At 37.2% G+C, this 16,376-nt stretch overlaps 2 protein-coding genes across 4 annotated transcripts; one reads left to right on the forward strand and one right to left on the reverse strand.

The window, feature by feature from the left end:
* The first annotated feature begins 585 nt into the window (after positions 1 to 585).
* LOC132190486 (cyclin-A2-2) lies at positions 586 to 8,512 on the forward strand. 3 transcript variants are annotated; one of them, XM_059605493.1, is made up of 12 exons: positions 586 to 687; positions 1,955 to 2,322; positions 2,777 to 3,068; positions 3,365 to 3,495; positions 4,263 to 4,355; positions 5,065 to 5,198; positions 5,754 to 5,829; positions 7,006 to 7,082; positions 7,169 to 7,202; positions 7,303 to 7,452; positions 7,547 to 7,681; positions 8,070 to 8,512. In XM_059605493.1, exons 2-12 carry the CDS (start codon positions 1,993 to 1,995, stop codon positions 8,133 to 8,135), a joined length of 1,518 nt encoding a protein of 505 aa, XP_059461476.1. In that variant the 5' UTR covers positions 586 to 687; positions 1,955 to 1,992; the 3' UTR covers positions 8,136 to 8,512. The 3 variants fall into 3 exon arrangements, with proteins under 3 accessions (XP_059461476.1, XP_059461474.1, XP_059461475.1); XM_059605491.1 differs by having other exon boundaries at positions 1,958 to 2,322; XM_059605492.1 differs by having other exon boundaries at positions 1,963 to 2,322.
* A 3,743-nt stretch (positions 8,513 to 12,255) lies between these two features.
* LOC132189768 (serine/threonine protein phosphatase 2A 57 kDa regulatory subunit B' kappa isoform) lies at positions 12,256 to 16,040 on the reverse strand. Its single transcript, XM_059604552.1, has 2 exons — positions 14,408 to 16,040; positions 12,256 to 12,910 (listed from the first exon to the last, which is right to left on the reverse strand). Exons 1-2 carry the CDS (start codon positions 15,539 to 15,541, stop codon positions 12,554 to 12,556), a joined length of 1,491 nt encoding a protein of 496 aa, XP_059460535.1. The 5' UTR covers positions 15,542 to 16,040; the 3' UTR covers positions 12,256 to 12,553.
* Positions 16,041 to 16,376: the final 336 nt, after the last annotated feature.

Here is a 16,376-nt window from a genome sequence, read left to right on the forward strand (position 1 = left end):
AAATATATACTATATGGGATATGGATAAGGTGCAATTAGTTGAGAATATCAAATAAACTTGACATTATCTATTTCATGGTTGGTATACGCTAATACACCAGTGTTGATATATTTTTTAAAATATTTAAATTATGTAAAATTATGTATACCGTTAGATGCATAAATTGGCTATTTTATTTGAAATTGAAAGAATCCTTATCCCACATACCGAGAGCAGATATGAATTTCGCCAATTTTGACGGATTGCGGTGCGAGGCTAACGTGTCCGAGCAGGTAAAATCTAGACCTAACCTCCCTTTGAAGCTGCAATATAAACAATTAATTACATTTACACCCAATTTTATCCTAAAATTCGTGCCCATAAAAGGAAAACAAAAAGAAAAGAAAAAAAAAGTATATATATAAAAAAAAGGTTCAAATGCAAAAATGAATGATATTCGTGGAAGCAGAAAAAGCAGTAGTGGAAATAATAAAAAATTCCCCTTTGGAATTTGGAAGTTCAAACTGTACCTTCGTCCCGCCCAGTCAGACGCTCCGCTTATATCCACGCACTCACTCTTTCTTTCTCTCTCACACACACACACTCTCTGACTCTCTCTGAACTCTCTGAACTCTCTCTCTTTCTCTCTTCGGCTCGGAGCTTTCCCAGGCCGCGCCTGAAGGTCTCCGGGAGCTCCTAACAACACTGTAAGCTCCGAGCTCTCACATACTCTCTTCCACGCATTTTCAATTCGTCTTCTTTTTTTTTTTGGTATAATTTTTTTTTTGATTTTCGAAATCGCGTGAATTTCGTAATGCTGGAGCTTCGTTGTTTTGGATTTGTATCGATGACGCGTCACAGATTCTGTGCGAACTCTCTCGAGTTCTTTCTTTTTTCAGTTTCGTGAACAGATCTGTGACGGAGACGCTCTCTTTCTCTCTCTCTCTCTTTTGTTTTTGTTTGGTTTGGTTTGTTTGCACATTTTTACTTTTTTTGTTTGATTTGAAATCTTTGGTTTTTCCGTCGCTCTGTGCGGCTTCTGATTTCTCTCGTCTCGGGGGAATTTATCGGAAAAATTCGGGTCAATGAGTTTAATCCGGTGCTTTTGTTCGTTTCGTCGAGTTTAGTGTAGTATATTTGAAAGTTTTAGAGAAAATCTATGAGAAGTTAGGGTTTTGGTTTGGTTTTAAGATCTCTGTTTGGTTCCTGAGATATTGTTCGAAGCGAAAAAAAGGAACAAAAGAATTCGTTTTTAACTTTTTTTTTTTTTTAAATATTTTCATTGACTCGAGGAAAAAAAGTAGAATGTCTACTGAGCTGGACCTTGTGATCCATTTGGCTTTATTTATTTATTTATTTATTTTAAAATTAATTCTTTAAAGGAGAGTTTTTTTGTCAATGGAAAATTTTATTTTCTACTATTTTCTTCAGGTTTTATCAGCTACCAAACATAGGATATAGAGTAATGACGAGCTAAAACAAAATGCACTAAAATTGTTTTAGGCTCCTCTGATTTTAGCCTATGACTTCTGTTATTCTGATTAAACTGAAATTTGCAACTATTTTTTGTCTTTGGTTTTGCTAAGCATTATATAAAACTGAACCTTCAAAAAAAAGTTTATACAGAGAAGAGAGGCTAAGTTCCGAATTTAACCTCATAATGTGGAGTAAATGTACCTTAAATTTGTGACACAGAAGGGGAAAAATATAGCGAAGCTAACTTTAATTCTGTGAAATTGTTAATCTTTTACATGTGCACGCATTGGCATATCCGCTAAGTGTATGCTTGTGGTTTTCACTCTCTCCTTTGTGTTGCAATGTCTTGGAAAATTTGTTACTGCAAAGGCTTTGTCGAGTTGAATTTTTTATGCTGCTTGGGTTGAAGGGATAAATTGCATTACATCTTTACATGGGATTTTTCCAGCTTATAGACCAGCTGCTTGCTCCTATTATCTCACAATGAATTGGTCTTAGAAGTGCAGGTTCGATGCAGACGATTTCACTTTGAATTCATGCATTGCTCCTTTACAAGGCATGCAAATATGGATAAAGAAAATAAAACTGCTGCCAAAGTTGAAGAGTCTACTGTTCGAATCACACGAGCACGGTCCAAAGCCATGAGCGGACCAGGAGGGACATTCCCGTCCTCTAAACCTTCTTTTAAGCAAGGCCAGAAGCATGATCTACGGTCAAAGTTCAAAAGAGCAGCATCAGATGAGAACAAAGCTTCTGTGGTTGCCCCTTCTGGCACACAGCATAAGAGAAGGGCAGTGCTGGCGGATATGAGTAATATCGTATGTGACAATTCACTTATGAACCATATCCATGCATCAAAAATTCAGGTAAGGATTTGCCATCTTTTAGTTTGTGATTTGATATGCCAATTTCAAAGTAGCAAGATTTTATGATAGTATTTGTCTAGTAACTTCCAATTTGTTAAAAATTACTATGGTATCTTGAGTTGGATTACATTGTAGTCGCACGGGTGTGTTGAGTGCCATGTACTAGGTCAATTTAGACTATCTAACCAATTATCTAAAACCCAATTTTGACGATTGTTTTAGAATAATCACACAGATGCAATTAGCTTTTGACGAATTGTTTCAGAATAATCACGCAGACGCAATTAGCTTATCCCTGTGCTATGACATTTATGATTACCCAAAATTAGGAGACTGTTCTTGACAATGACCATATTAGTAACTATATTGTCCCATAGGTTTTGACTGGTTGCAAAATATATCAATACTTGCTAAATCATGTGAACTTAGTATCATTGACATTGCTGGTTGACAGACTAGGAAGCAGGCTAGAAGAGGTCCTGGAAAGAAGAACAATATGGTGGTTGCAAGAGCCACTCAAGATATGTCAGCTATGCAAGGGGATGCAAAAACAAAGTTAGCTGAAGAATTGTCCAAAATAAGGATGGTGGAATCACAAGATGTCACCTTACTAGTTAATTTAGAAAAGGAAGAGTCTAGCGAGCAAAGCATGAGTAATAGCATGAGGGAATGTGGTTTAGCAGATCAGATGCCTCTGGTACAGGCTTCCACAAAACCTGCTGGGCTCCAAAGTTTGCCAGAGAAAGGTTTGTTTTCTGTTTCAAATTTCTCCCCGGGATGCTACAGTTTATGAACATACTGTATAACTGACAAAATTGTACAGTAACTTAATGCGTCCATTTCATAAATTATATAAGTTTTGAAGCTGATGTGAAAAGGGGTTCATGTTGTTACATTGTTCATTTAGTTAATGTTATGGCAGAGAAAAAATATCATGAATTCAGAAAGGATATTACTTGTTAGTCAGAAAGATGTTTCTAGGTCATTGCACTCTGTTTCTAATGTTATATTATCTGTGATGCTCTTTGATTAAATAATGCAGAAGATATGGTCTGCAAGGAATTGGGAACCTCAACCGGTCCAGACATTGTGGATATTGATTCGAACTTAAAAGATCCTAAAGCCTGCAGCTCATATGCCTCTGATATACACAGTAATATACGTGTTGCAGAGGTTTGTACTGCAAGTAGTATTCATTTTGAATTCACTTATTGCTAATTCTATAGTCCATGCTTAACTGCAAATCCTGCTAGTTGCATGTTTTAAACACATTATCACATAAAACTTTTGAATAATTGGTGCTGCTTCTTTTTCCATCGTTGAAAAGTGTCTTTTGTGTTGACGGCATAATGGCAGTACATAATCATCAAGTTTCTTTAAAATTTTAATAATAACTTGTGAGTATGTCTCATTCAACAGAGATAGAAGCACAAGGTTCCCGATATTTTTTATGTTAGTTTTTTGTTTCAAAACTCAAAATTTCACTTATAAATGGTTCTTGGAAAAGTACAGGATTGCTAACTTACAAGTTTATTTTAATAAGTGACATATGTTAACTATTATGGAGGGGTTGGTGTAATGGCAAGGGGCTTACTCCCGAGTGGTTTGGTGAGGGGGAGAACATGAGTTTGAGTTTCCATGGGCACGATGCTAAGGGGACGAGATTCATGCCCATTGATCCATTCTCACTAGTTTCTTGCTACTATGCCCTTGGGGCCGAGGCCAGGGTAGGGCTTAGCTCATCTTGAGGGAGCGCATGCAGATTTTCCGCATTGTAGGCCCATCTAGACCCCTTTTGACCCGCGCCCCAGTGGGTAAGATGCAATTGTGATAAGTCTAGCTGGAGAGTTCCAACCTCCTGTCCTCCTGCCCTCTTACCCTTTTTGCTTAGTGATAAAAAAGTGACATATGCTAACTTGTAAAAAACTCTCCTTCCTCAGCTTGACTGTAGGCCATCAACTAATTACATGGAAAAGGTGCAGCGAGATATCACTCCAAGCATGCGAGGAATTCTGATTGATTGGCTTGTGGAGGTTAGTAAACATCCAAATTGATATTGCTTTAACAAACTCAGTAATTCTCCTTTTGTTAGATTTTGAAAAACTAGGCCAAAAAATTTAACAAATTTCTCAATTGTTGTCCATCTACTATTTTCTAGTGCTAGACTGCTAATATGATATTTATAATATCACTTGTATTTGTTCTTCAATTAATTTAAAAGGAGCTTTCTGTAATTGTCAAGTAGCCATTACCCTCTCTATTTCTATCTTTCTTTGTTAATTTGCATCGTGTTTTCACTTGTCTTCTATTTAAATATGTTCTATTTATTGATTGATAAGTTATTTTGGCAGTTACTGGATTTTAAACCTAGGGCCTCATCCTTCACTCAATTCTTATGGAAGAGGAACTGCTATTTGGCCATAGTTCATTGGCTGAATCATGTAAAATATATATATGGATTTAAAACTACTTTAGGGTCCAGCTTTGTTGTGCTCTTTACTAGAAAATAATCTAGTGCTTAGATATCGACAGTAGATTGCTACTTTCATTATTTATCATGTTCTAAATACAATGTTGTTCTATTTCATCTTCAAAGAATATTTTGAATTTTGATTTAGTTATTTATATATTTTTAGCCAGAAGAAAGGATTGGAGACCTATTTTGTTGATCTGCGAGTAATTTCCTAATTGGATGTTCAATGGGTTAGTCTTGGTCTTTATCGATTTGTCTCTTTTTTTCAGGTTTCTGAAGAATATAAGCTTGTTCCAGATACACTTTACCTCACAGTGAATCTCATCGATCGGTTCCTCTCTAAAAATTATATGGAAAAAACAAGACTCCAGTTGCTTGGTGTTACTTGCATGCTAATTGCTTCGTAAGTTCTATAGTTTTTGGTGGTTTCAGTAAATAAGGTGCAGCAGTTTTCTACATTTGATTTTTTGATGAGAAATGTTTTCTCATTCATTAAAATGTTTCCAATTCAGAACTATGGTTTGTATAAGATAAGTAATAATAATGATGATAATGCCAAGGACAATTATGAATATTATAAGATTTAAATAACATTTTTACACTCCCCTATTTTCTAGTCTTCTAAAGATGACGTGTCTCAAATTATAAAATTGGATCCAAGGTAATGAGACAAGAGTGTCTTATAATTATTGTTTTTTAGGCTAATTGCTGAAGTCATAGACACACGAAAGACATCTCTGTGCCTTTGTGTGTGTGTGTGAGTGAAGTAGTGTCTATCTTCCTCTCTTGTGTTGCCGCCATTAGTTAGTTCTTAACATGAAATTAGCTCAATTTGTTTGAGTCAATATATGCCAAATCTTGAGTTCACTTCTTGGTGTTGGTAAATTAGATGTTACGTCTATTTTTCTATATCATCATGGGATTCTAAAGTCTGCTTCTTTTCTGTTGTGGCTTGAAGGAAGTACGAGGAAATCTGTGCACCAAGAGTGGAGGAATTTTGTGTCATCACAGACAATACCTACATGAGAGGAGAGGTACACTCTTGCTACTTGAAATTTATGTTTATGGCATCCATATTTCTGGCAAGTCATTGGCATCCCATTTGATGTTGTAATCAAACTTAATATTCTGAACATAAAAACTAGTGCATAGCTTTGCTGCATCAATCATTATCATGAGGTTGGTCATAATTTCTGAAACTAAGTTGTATATATGTACACATTGACCAAGAAATAATGTGACAAAGTTCTTAGAGAAATGATGTGGTGGGTATAATAAGATGGAAGTCATCTTAGATGATTTGGTGAATGAAGAAGATCTAGTAAGGAGTGATTTTTGTTCGAGTTGAAGGCCAGGATGAATATAAGGAAAGGGTCAAAATGAGTGCGAGTAACTGTTTGGAGGAAAGATGCACTGGCCCGTGATTTTTTCAAGATTAGTTGAGATACATAAAATTTTTTAAGCAATCGGAAGAAGTAATTGATTGAGCAGTTGCAAGGTTATTTAAAGTCACTGTAAAGGCAACCAACCAACCTATCCTCGAACATTTACTGAGAAAAAAAACAATTTATTATTAAGTAGTCAACAATAATATGGACACAAATTTCTTTCGAACCAGTTTGGAGAAAATTTCTTCCATTCCATTCTAATAAATGCCAAGTGTCCTCTAACATGTGAGATGCACATGTTTTCTTTAACATTCTTTAATGATTATTTATTATCTTTCTACTAACCTAGGAACTCAAACATTGATTTTTAAGGAATTCAAACATTTTAAAAGATACTTAGCATTTATTAGAGTGAATTGAAGGAAATTTGTGTCTTATGAAACCTTGTATCTCCAAAACTTAAAGAAAAAGGAAAGGAAGGCGAAACTCATTAATGATAATTTAATGAGGCACTTGCTGCAATTTCAGGGCTAGCCTCAATTTCCAAGGTTTATGCCTTATGTAGTAATGTGAGTCTTATTTATGAGGCCCCCCCCTGTAAATTTTTGTCTCTAAAACTTAAGTTGCAGAACTTTACTCTAGTCTCATAAAAGCCCTCCTGTAAGTAGAGAAGAGCAATTTGTTTTCTTTGAAGAGTTCTTCAAATTCTTTTGGTTTATATCTCAAGTTTCCAGACCACGTATCATCCCCTCATTCTAAAAGAGGGATGATCAGTCAGATATACTGATGTATAAGTCCCTGATTGTTGACATCAAATGGCAGGTATTGGAACTGGAGCGTCAAGTTTTGAATTTCTTGCACTTCCAGTTATCTGTTCCCAGCACAAAAACATTTCTCAGGTAATGCACCACCTTTATGTTTTTCGAAAATGGCATCTAATAGTGAACTAACTAATCTCTATGATCCTCAAATCTTTGGGTTTCAGGAGATTCATTCAAGCAGCACAAGCTTCTTACAAGGTATTCTAGATTATGGTATTCTTCATCTCTTGTATTACATTTAAAAAATCAATTAAATACAAAAGAAAACTAAATTTACTTTTCTTATTTTGTTGTACAGCTTCCTTCTGTCGAACTTGAGTTCTTGGCAAATTATTTAGCAGAATTGACACTAGTCGAATATAGCTTCCTAAAGTTTCTACCTTCCCTCATAGCTGCAGCTGCTGTGTTCCTTGCTAAATGGACACTCAACCAATCAGACCACCCATGGGTCTGCAATTTCCCTCATTCCATTTGAAATTTTTTTGTTCCTTTCCATTAGAAGAAAAATGTCTGAAAAAGTTCTTGATGTGCACTTGATGCAGAATCCAACTTTAGAATATTATACCAGTTACAAGGCTTCAGAGCTGAAAACTATCGTTCTAGCACTCGAAGAATTGCAACTGAACACCAACGGTTGCTCCCTAAATTCTATACGCGAGAAGTATAGACAACAGAAGGTAATAGTTTGTCGTGTAGGACTACATGAAAAAGTTTATTTCTCTCAAACTGTAGTTGAATTACTTATCTTTCCAGTTGTTTGCATCTCCTAATGCTTTTGTAAGAAAATCTATGACTCTGTTTGGCAAAGCCGGAAGAAGTCTTAAGGATTTCTCATTCAGCCTCTCTGAACCAACTCTCATTTAGGTCAAACTAAGTGAACCAACAAAAAAGAAGCATTAGTTTACCTAGCTCTTAATGTGATGGTTGCTTATAAGTAGAACAACTACAATGACAGCAGGCCTTTTGGGTTCCTCAAAGTGTGCTTCTTAAGCATTAACATGATACTAAAAACTTTTCTAATATTCCTTTTAGAGTATCCTCATAAAATGGCATCTCTTATGGCAGTTCAAGTGCGTGGCGACTTTGACCTCTCCACAACCGGTTTCACTCTTCTATAATCAAGATATCTGATTCTCTAATGGCTGAATTGAAATATTTGAGGTGGAAGGGCTCTCTACATTCTGACCATATAAGGGTGATCCACATCTCAAGTTACTAATTTTACTGTTAATTAATGTTTACAATTCTTGTTTTTTTTTCTTTCACATTGCCGTTTGTTGTAACATCTGATCCAGATCTGGTGCTTCCAGATCTCGGCCCTTGTAACCTGAAATTGTTAGAGCATGACACATTTAAGGCAGTAAGTTATATGCCATTCGGCAGAATAATTTCTAAAACTTCCTATCCCATTGGAAGTTTTAACAGCACCTAGGATTCCTGGGTTGCAAATTTGTGACAGGAAATGTAGCTATTTGAGAATTAATGTATCCAAAACCTTATTATGGAAAGGGAAAAAAAAAAAAATTGCTCCTTTTTTGCAGAAAAGTAGTTTGCAATTTAAATATAGCATTTTCATTGTTGTTTGTAGGATTCACTTCTCCATTTGGTCCTTATGCTGTCGTATCTTTAAATAGAATTTGGCCCATAATGTTGGTACATTTGTAGGCACTGACATGTGAACTAGTGCACATACATATGATCAGAGAAGTTCAAGTCTAGAGAGCTTCAGCTCCACTTACAAGTTCATCAGTACTTATATTAGCCAAAAAGAGATGAAAAGTAAACATATCAGTGAATACAGGTAATGCCTGAATTTTTAAGTGCATCATTTAATCATTGTGCAAGCTTGCAGCTAACATCAAATAAGCGTTGTTGATGTTGGGTACCCAAATTCAAGGCTAAGTTCTTTGGAAGTCAATAATTGACATTCTAGTGCAAGATCCTAGGATCCAATCCCGTTACAGCTCCCCCCACCTACTAGAAGCTATGGTAAAAAAGAGTTCAAAATCTAATAATTTACTGACTTAGCAACATTTGGATTCATGATATCCACTGACCATTTTGTTCCTTGAGACATGTCAGTTATGATTTGAACCACAGTTTGCCACTCAAGTTGCCCATTTTGTTCCTACAAGTAGGCTATGCAGGGAAGTTTTGAACAAGACTTGATGTTATAATAATGCATGTCGGATTTGGTTGTTGAAGAGGGAAGGAGATGGGGTGTAATGAGGTTGCCTATTATAGGTATGGTTGGCGGGTTGAATTTGAGTCGACCCGCTTAACCCGCTAACCTGTTAAGGGTCAATTCAAACACGATCTATTTAGTTATATAGGTTAAACATTTCAATCTTAACATGACATATGAGTGACTCGTTTAATAAACGGGTTGACCTGTTTGATCTAAACACAACTTGTTTAACCCGTTTGATCTAACACAACACGATTCATTTGACTTATTTTGACTCAAATATTACTCGTTTGACCTGTTTTAACATGTACTTATTATATATATTCATAAACTAGTCAAATGGGTCAACCTTTGAGTCAAGTGAGTTGACTTGTTTATAACCCAAATCCTAATCTTATAATTTTGTGTCGGGTTCGCAGGTTGTATGAAAATTGTCAGCTTTAATTATAGGCACATAGGCCTTTATTTGGGCAAAAATTGTCTGCTTTAATTATAGGCACCTAGGCCCTACCTTATTTGGGCAGGTGCCCAAACAGGTAGGGGTGTCAACCCGGTCTGATTTCTCGATTTTTGGCCAAAACCGGGGACTGGAACCGGGAACTGGTACCCCACCCCAGTTAACCGGGGTTTCGATTATCGGCCATATATATATATATATATATATATATATGCTCCTGGTTCCGATAACCTGGTAAAAATTGGGTCTCAAAAACCAGGTACTGGAAATGGCGCACCTGGTTTTTTATTTTTCCAATTGGAACTAGAATCGGGTCCCCGGTTCCGGTTTCCTGATAATTTTTTACACCCCTAAAAACAAGTAGGGTCTGAGTGTCCTTCCACATGAGTTTGCCCATTACACATGCAATATGCAACCTCAAACCTCATTGCACGGAATGTGATTATGTGAATATGTTGAAGAGGAAAATATTACAACTCAATAGGATGGATTAGTGCAACATCTGAAAGATTTAACAATTTTCTTTTCCTAAAACTTTTTGCCACTCGTCTCATCTGTGTTGTGACATCTGCTTAGCTTTTCCTACTTCTAAAGTCAATTCTTTACTAGAAGATGATGTAGCAAGTAGCCAATGATCAATCACTATGCGATAATATGCCTATTCACAAATAAACCACTTTGTTATAAGCCTTAGATGTTGACCTCATAATAAGATGTGGCTTTCCTATAATAGCATTATAATAGATAAAAAGTGGGATAAATAGGTTTTAGAGGACCTCACCTGCAACGTACACATTGCTCAGTAATTAATTAATTATTCTTTGCAATGTTATTCAAAGACATAATTGAAATAGAGTTACAACCATACGGATCCGGCTTACATGCTGTTATTTTAATAACAGCATGTATGCTGTAGTTGAATTAACGGTTAAGATTGAATTTTAAAGTTGATTTACTTTTAGAAGCATTTAATAGGAGAGAGAAAATGAAAAGAGATTTTGAAAAATTCAATCTTGACCGTTGATTAAACTACAGCATACATGCTGTTATTTTAATAACAGCATGTAAGCCAAATCCCAACCATACAACTTTCACTCCTAGTGCACAACTGCTAAAAGACTCCAAACACTGAGACATCTTACAAATGTTCTCTTATTGAAAAAAAAAAAAAAAAAAAAAAAAAACCTCCATTGAGACATATTAAAGATGTGAGTAATTCTAGGTGACCTACTTGTGTCATACTAAGAATGATGTGACTATTAAAATCACCATTGGACTTGTGATTGATCATTATTGAATTTTAATCAAATGATGATTTTAATAGCCAAATCATTCTTAGTAGGCCACCTAGAATTACTCACATCTTTAAGATGTCTCAATGGAGTCTTTGGCAGGCGGTTATTAAAAACCGCTAACTGTATAGGGTGGTTGCGGTTAGCGGTTTTAGGGGGTAAAACGCCTTCATTTATATATATATTTTTCATTTGTATTTGGATTAATGGATTTGGGTTATTTATGACTATGTATGTGAAATATTTAATGTGGTATGTGATGTTTTTTTTTTTTTTTGACATGTCCACACAAGGGAAGGGAGAGGGGGGGATTCGAACTAGTGACCTCTGCTTCTTTGAGACGGGGTTCACAGCCGATTGAGCTACCTCTTAGAGACTAAGCCTTATTCAAAAATATTTGCTTTTTTTTTTGGAACATTTTGGCCTTAAACTCTTAAAATAAGCCAAAAAAATACTCCAATTAAAGGCTCAAAACACTTAAAAAGCCTAAATCCCACATTAAAAAAAAAACGGTTATAAAACCGCAGGTTATTGGATTGAATAACCGCTAACCGCCGATTATAAAATAATTGGTAACCACCTAGCCAGCTGCGGTTATTAAAAATTAATAACCGCCCAAGGCGGTTGCGGTTATAGCCTACAACAGCCGGTTATAACTGTTTGAGCACCCCTAAGTATTGCATTTCTCACTATAAAATAGACATCACCCATATAGGAGTTCGACTTGAATACTTCGAAAATGGGGGCTGGTGAAAATACAAGGGCATGACTATTATAATAAGAAACAATTTCAAAAAAAAAAAAAAAAAAAAGTATGCATGCAGGGCATACTTGCTTTTCTTGTTTTCATACGGACCCATTATCATTACACTGCGTCAAAAAATTGATTTTAGCATACTTGTGCAAATTACTTGATAGGAATGAAACACCTATAAAATCTGGGGTGAACTAACCTGCTAAATGCTTAAAAAAATCTTCAATCTCTCCCTGAATAATTGTATACACATTCCCACAATCACTCCAGAAATCTTCCAAAATCTAAATTGAATACTGTCAAGAAAAGCCCATTTCCCAATAAATAAGAACTATAATTTAAGATTAATATTAGAGGTCATCTTTTCATTCGAATGCAAAGGTTTTTCCTTCACAATAAGTGAAATCGGGACCACTCTGCCACAAAAGAGTAAAGGAAAAATAAATCCAGATAAAAAAGTGGTTCCTAGCATTACTCGTGCAAAAAGAAGCTCACCTTTATCATTCACTAACACAAAGGTACGCAGGCATTTGGAGAGAGAGAGAGAGAGAGGACAAAAATTGATCAGCCATTGGCTGGTACAGAAGATTTTAGTCCCACTGCATGGCCCTTCCCATTACTTTTTCAAGGAAGCAATTAACATTTCCACACGGTAGCAATGGAAAATACAGGATCAACACAAAGTTACAAGTGGCTGTGAGAGGACAATCCAAAAATAATTTCCCACCCTCCAAACAACAGCCATTTTAGTACATTTCATCTGTTAAGTGCCCACTTCTTCTGGTTTCCCACCACCATAAAAAACAGGAAAAGAGAAGAAAGAAAAGCTTGGCACAATCAATTAATTAGTAATGGCACTTAACAGGCAATTGAGGTTGCTAAAGGAGCTACCAGAACAGCAGTATTTCCAATTATCGGCTGGAGACTGGCTGCATTCTCTAATTGCTCCCATGCTTCCTTCCGTTTCTCAGCCGCCAGGCTTAGCTTTGCTTCTTCCTCCTTAAAATGAACATCACAGGACATGAAAAGCTCGTCATCCATCTCCATTAACATCTTTTTAACATTTACACTTAAGTTGACCACTGATTGGTTCCAGTGGCTCTGGGCATTCCTTTCTAAGGCTGGAAATATGATGGGAAGAATCACCTCGCGGTTATGTGCAATCAAGTTGACAATGTGGTCGTTATTCCATAAGAAAAGGGCCCTTTCAGCTACCTGAAAAAATAAGTTGAGGCATCGCAAAAGCTATTTAGAGAAAAACAGATAAATTTTTGGTTGGGTGGAGAGGGAGGGAGAGTGCAGTTACTCAAATGACCCCACAAAAGGAAGAACAAAATCGTGGAACAATTATAGCGAAATTGCGGAACAACTAATGAGGAATAAATGATACAGTGCTCAGACAACCACACAAGAATGGCATAAAAGCCTAAATATCTTAAGCAGAATTGGAAGCTCAATTGGACAAAATGTCTACACTATTAGTGCACAGAAACCGTCAATGCTTGATGTTAAGTGAGACCTTCAGAATCTCCAGCCAAAATATAGCTAACTGCAAGAGTTCTGGGTACCATACATATGGCTCCTAATGCACATGAAAAGTTTAATGGATACTCTAGAACCCCAAGCCCTGCTCATATATTGTCTCAACTTGGCTCTACTTCTAGCCATGCATGGCAAGGTGACAGAGCTTACCATCATTCCATTCCTAACAAAAAAAAACATCCCACCAGTTTGTACAGCTGTACAAAATTTCATATAGTTAACCAAGCTCCAAATCTTTATTTTTATTTTTTGCAAGTCAAGCTGCAAATCTCAAGTTCTTTTTTCTAAAATCTAGACGAGGAAAACACAATGACCACCATTCTGCACTACTGAAACTAAGCAAAACAAAAAGTGCCAACTAAAGAGCCATCACAAGAACACGTATCATTCCCACAATCATGTGACTGACAACAAACGTATCATCTAGCACAGTGAAAATGTTAAATTGAACCCAGTGAAGAGTAACGTGTAAACGGTAGAAGTCTCTGAAACAATATGGCATGTACCAAGGGAATGTCTATAGAATAGACAAAAAGTGAACATTAGAAGCAGTTATGAATGAAATTTACCCCAAAAAGAGTAGTTATAAATGACAATCTGATAAAAATAACCATGAAACAGATGCTGCTATTAAAACCCTTTGGGACCAATACATTCTCTAGCAGAAACTGGTAACCAATATGAAAGACGACAAATCTGCTCTCTTGTTGCGGGTTGTGATCTCAAAAGCTAATGAAAACTTAGGAATGAAATGAACAATCTGCTGTCAAGTTGCATTATGCTGAGTAAAAGCAGATTCAAAACCTACATGCAGATCCATAACATTCAAAACATGGTTCCATGTTTTCCTACATGATCAATGCCAAGATAGATTTTTGACACCAAGTGCATAGCCCATTCTTATGTCTAAGGAAATTTTAGTCACATTTACCATAATATTACTTTGAAGCCCCAAAGACATCTTCTTTAAAACTAGTTAATACTTCAACGAGTAGACCGCGTAAAGAGGGTAAAATGCATCAGAATATCTTATCCGAATAAAGAAAACAAATCAAATGCCCCTACACTAGCAGTAGCAGAAAAAGAGAAGACGCTATTTTGCAAATCAAGAGGTGCCAAAGCCAACCAGAGATTTGCAACAAACAAAAACGTTAGGAAAGAAAACAATACCTGAAAGTGAAAACTATTAATGCAGCATCCAATCCGCCAGAACAACGGGAACATGACCTTCTGGAACTCCACCATGTTAATCGCCTCCAAAATCTCCTCTATCTCCCCCAAAAACATCACCTCCTTCTGGCTATTCGTCACGGGCCAGTACTTCAACAACCCCCTTATCACCGTCGCCATCAACTTGGGCTCCTTCTCCACAAACTGCGATACACAGTAAGACAACTGCTGAAAGTAAATCCCCACAGACTTGGGCTTGTGCAATGGAACCAACACCCTCCACAAGAAAATCTTGTGCTCCTCTTTCAAAGGCAAAGCAAACCCACTAATTATGCTCCCAAATATCTCCAACAGCTCGGCAATCCCGTTGTGCCTCTCCGTCTCAAAAACAAACCTATAGAAAACATTGTTGATTGCCTTGCGAATAAAAGGTCTGTGAACCATAAATTTCCCATAAATTCTGTGCAGAATCGTTTTCAAGCACTCTCGCTCTCTGGGGTCCTCCGAATCAAAGAGCTCTAGCAATCTCAGTATAAACGAATGGTCTACGTATTTCTTCGCTACCTTGGCGTCGACGCTCGAGGAGTTGACGAACCTAAGCAACAAATCGTAGACCAAATGCAAATGAGGCCATGCCGGGTCGAACACCGGCTCGTCCTCGTCGTTCTCGCCCGCCCCGCCCGACCCGGATCGGTAGCTCGGCGGGAAGACCCGGAAGAGATTGGCCACGCACATACGACACGTGGCGTGGATCGCCGCCTCGGTGAACCGGATCGACGGCCCGCACGAGGCCACAAAGTCGACGAGCTCGATTAGGGTTTGGCGCTTCACGTCCTTTTCGACCGGGTTCTTGGCCGGGTCGTAGAAGTCGAAGGTCATGCAGCAGAGGCTGACCTTGCTCACGAAGAGCCCCATTCTCTCGCCGCTCGGCACATCCCGGAACGCCACCAGCGGCTCGATTCCGGCCACCACACTCGCCGGAAACACCGCCGTTCGCTTCGACGTGCCGCCCGAGGCGCCCCCGCCGTTCGATCGCGAGGATCGGGTAGTGTCGGAGCGGGGCGAATCGACCGAGTCGGCCTTCGACGAAGACTTGTTGCCCCGTGGGAGTTTACTAAGGAATTGCTTGAACATGTTTGCGACTTCGTGAGAAATATCAATCAAAGGCCTGCGCTTTCTAGATCAAACACCCATTAGGGGCCGATTTGATATATCTACAAGAACCCTAGATCTGATTCTAATGAAGCTATGAGATCCCCACGTTGTGAAAGATTTGGCGCAGTGGGGAAACTCCTTGAGACTGCATTGGGCATTGATGAAACACCAGATCTTGAACGTGTGGGGGTGCCGTTCTAGAATCAGGCAAAACTGGATTCTGAGTTTCCCTCCCGAACAGCCAAAAGTAGAAAGTTTTCAGGATCTCAAGCTTCTTATTCTTCCAATAAAATTAGAGAGATAAAGGGTAATTAAACCAAAAAAAAAAAAAAAAACAGATACTTAGATAAAAAGAAAGAAACAGAGGCGATGGAGATCTAAGAAGCATGTAATGGCTGTTTGATCTCCATGAAAACAAACGGACGAAGTTCCTGGTTTTCTTTTTTTTCCTCGGTCGATGAGAAAATTGTGGCATTTTCTCGGAAAAAATGTTAGGTACTTCTCCAGACAAAATAATAATAATAATAATAATAATAATAATAGTAATAGTAAAAAAAAAATTAAAAAAAGTATTATTTTTTATTTTTTTGAATTGTAAAATGTACGTGGACAACAGTCAACAGATCAAATGACGAGGCTTTCCCAAGCTGTGAATGGAAAAGTATTATTTAAATAGCATTTTTTTTTTCTTTTTTTAAGTGTACTTTCTATTTTAAATAGTCAACTTTTATCTCCATATATTGGTATAGTAGTGTGAATTAACTTACAAGCGGGATGGTTATTAAACGCAACTAATTATTATTATTTGTTATCT

This window comes from Corylus avellana, chromosome ca8, assembly GCF_901000735.1.
Source record: "Corylus avellana chromosome ca8, CavTom2PMs-1.0".
In the NCBI taxonomy this organism is placed as follows: domain Eukaryota; kingdom Viridiplantae; phylum Streptophyta; class Magnoliopsida; order Fagales; family Betulaceae; genus Corylus; species Corylus avellana.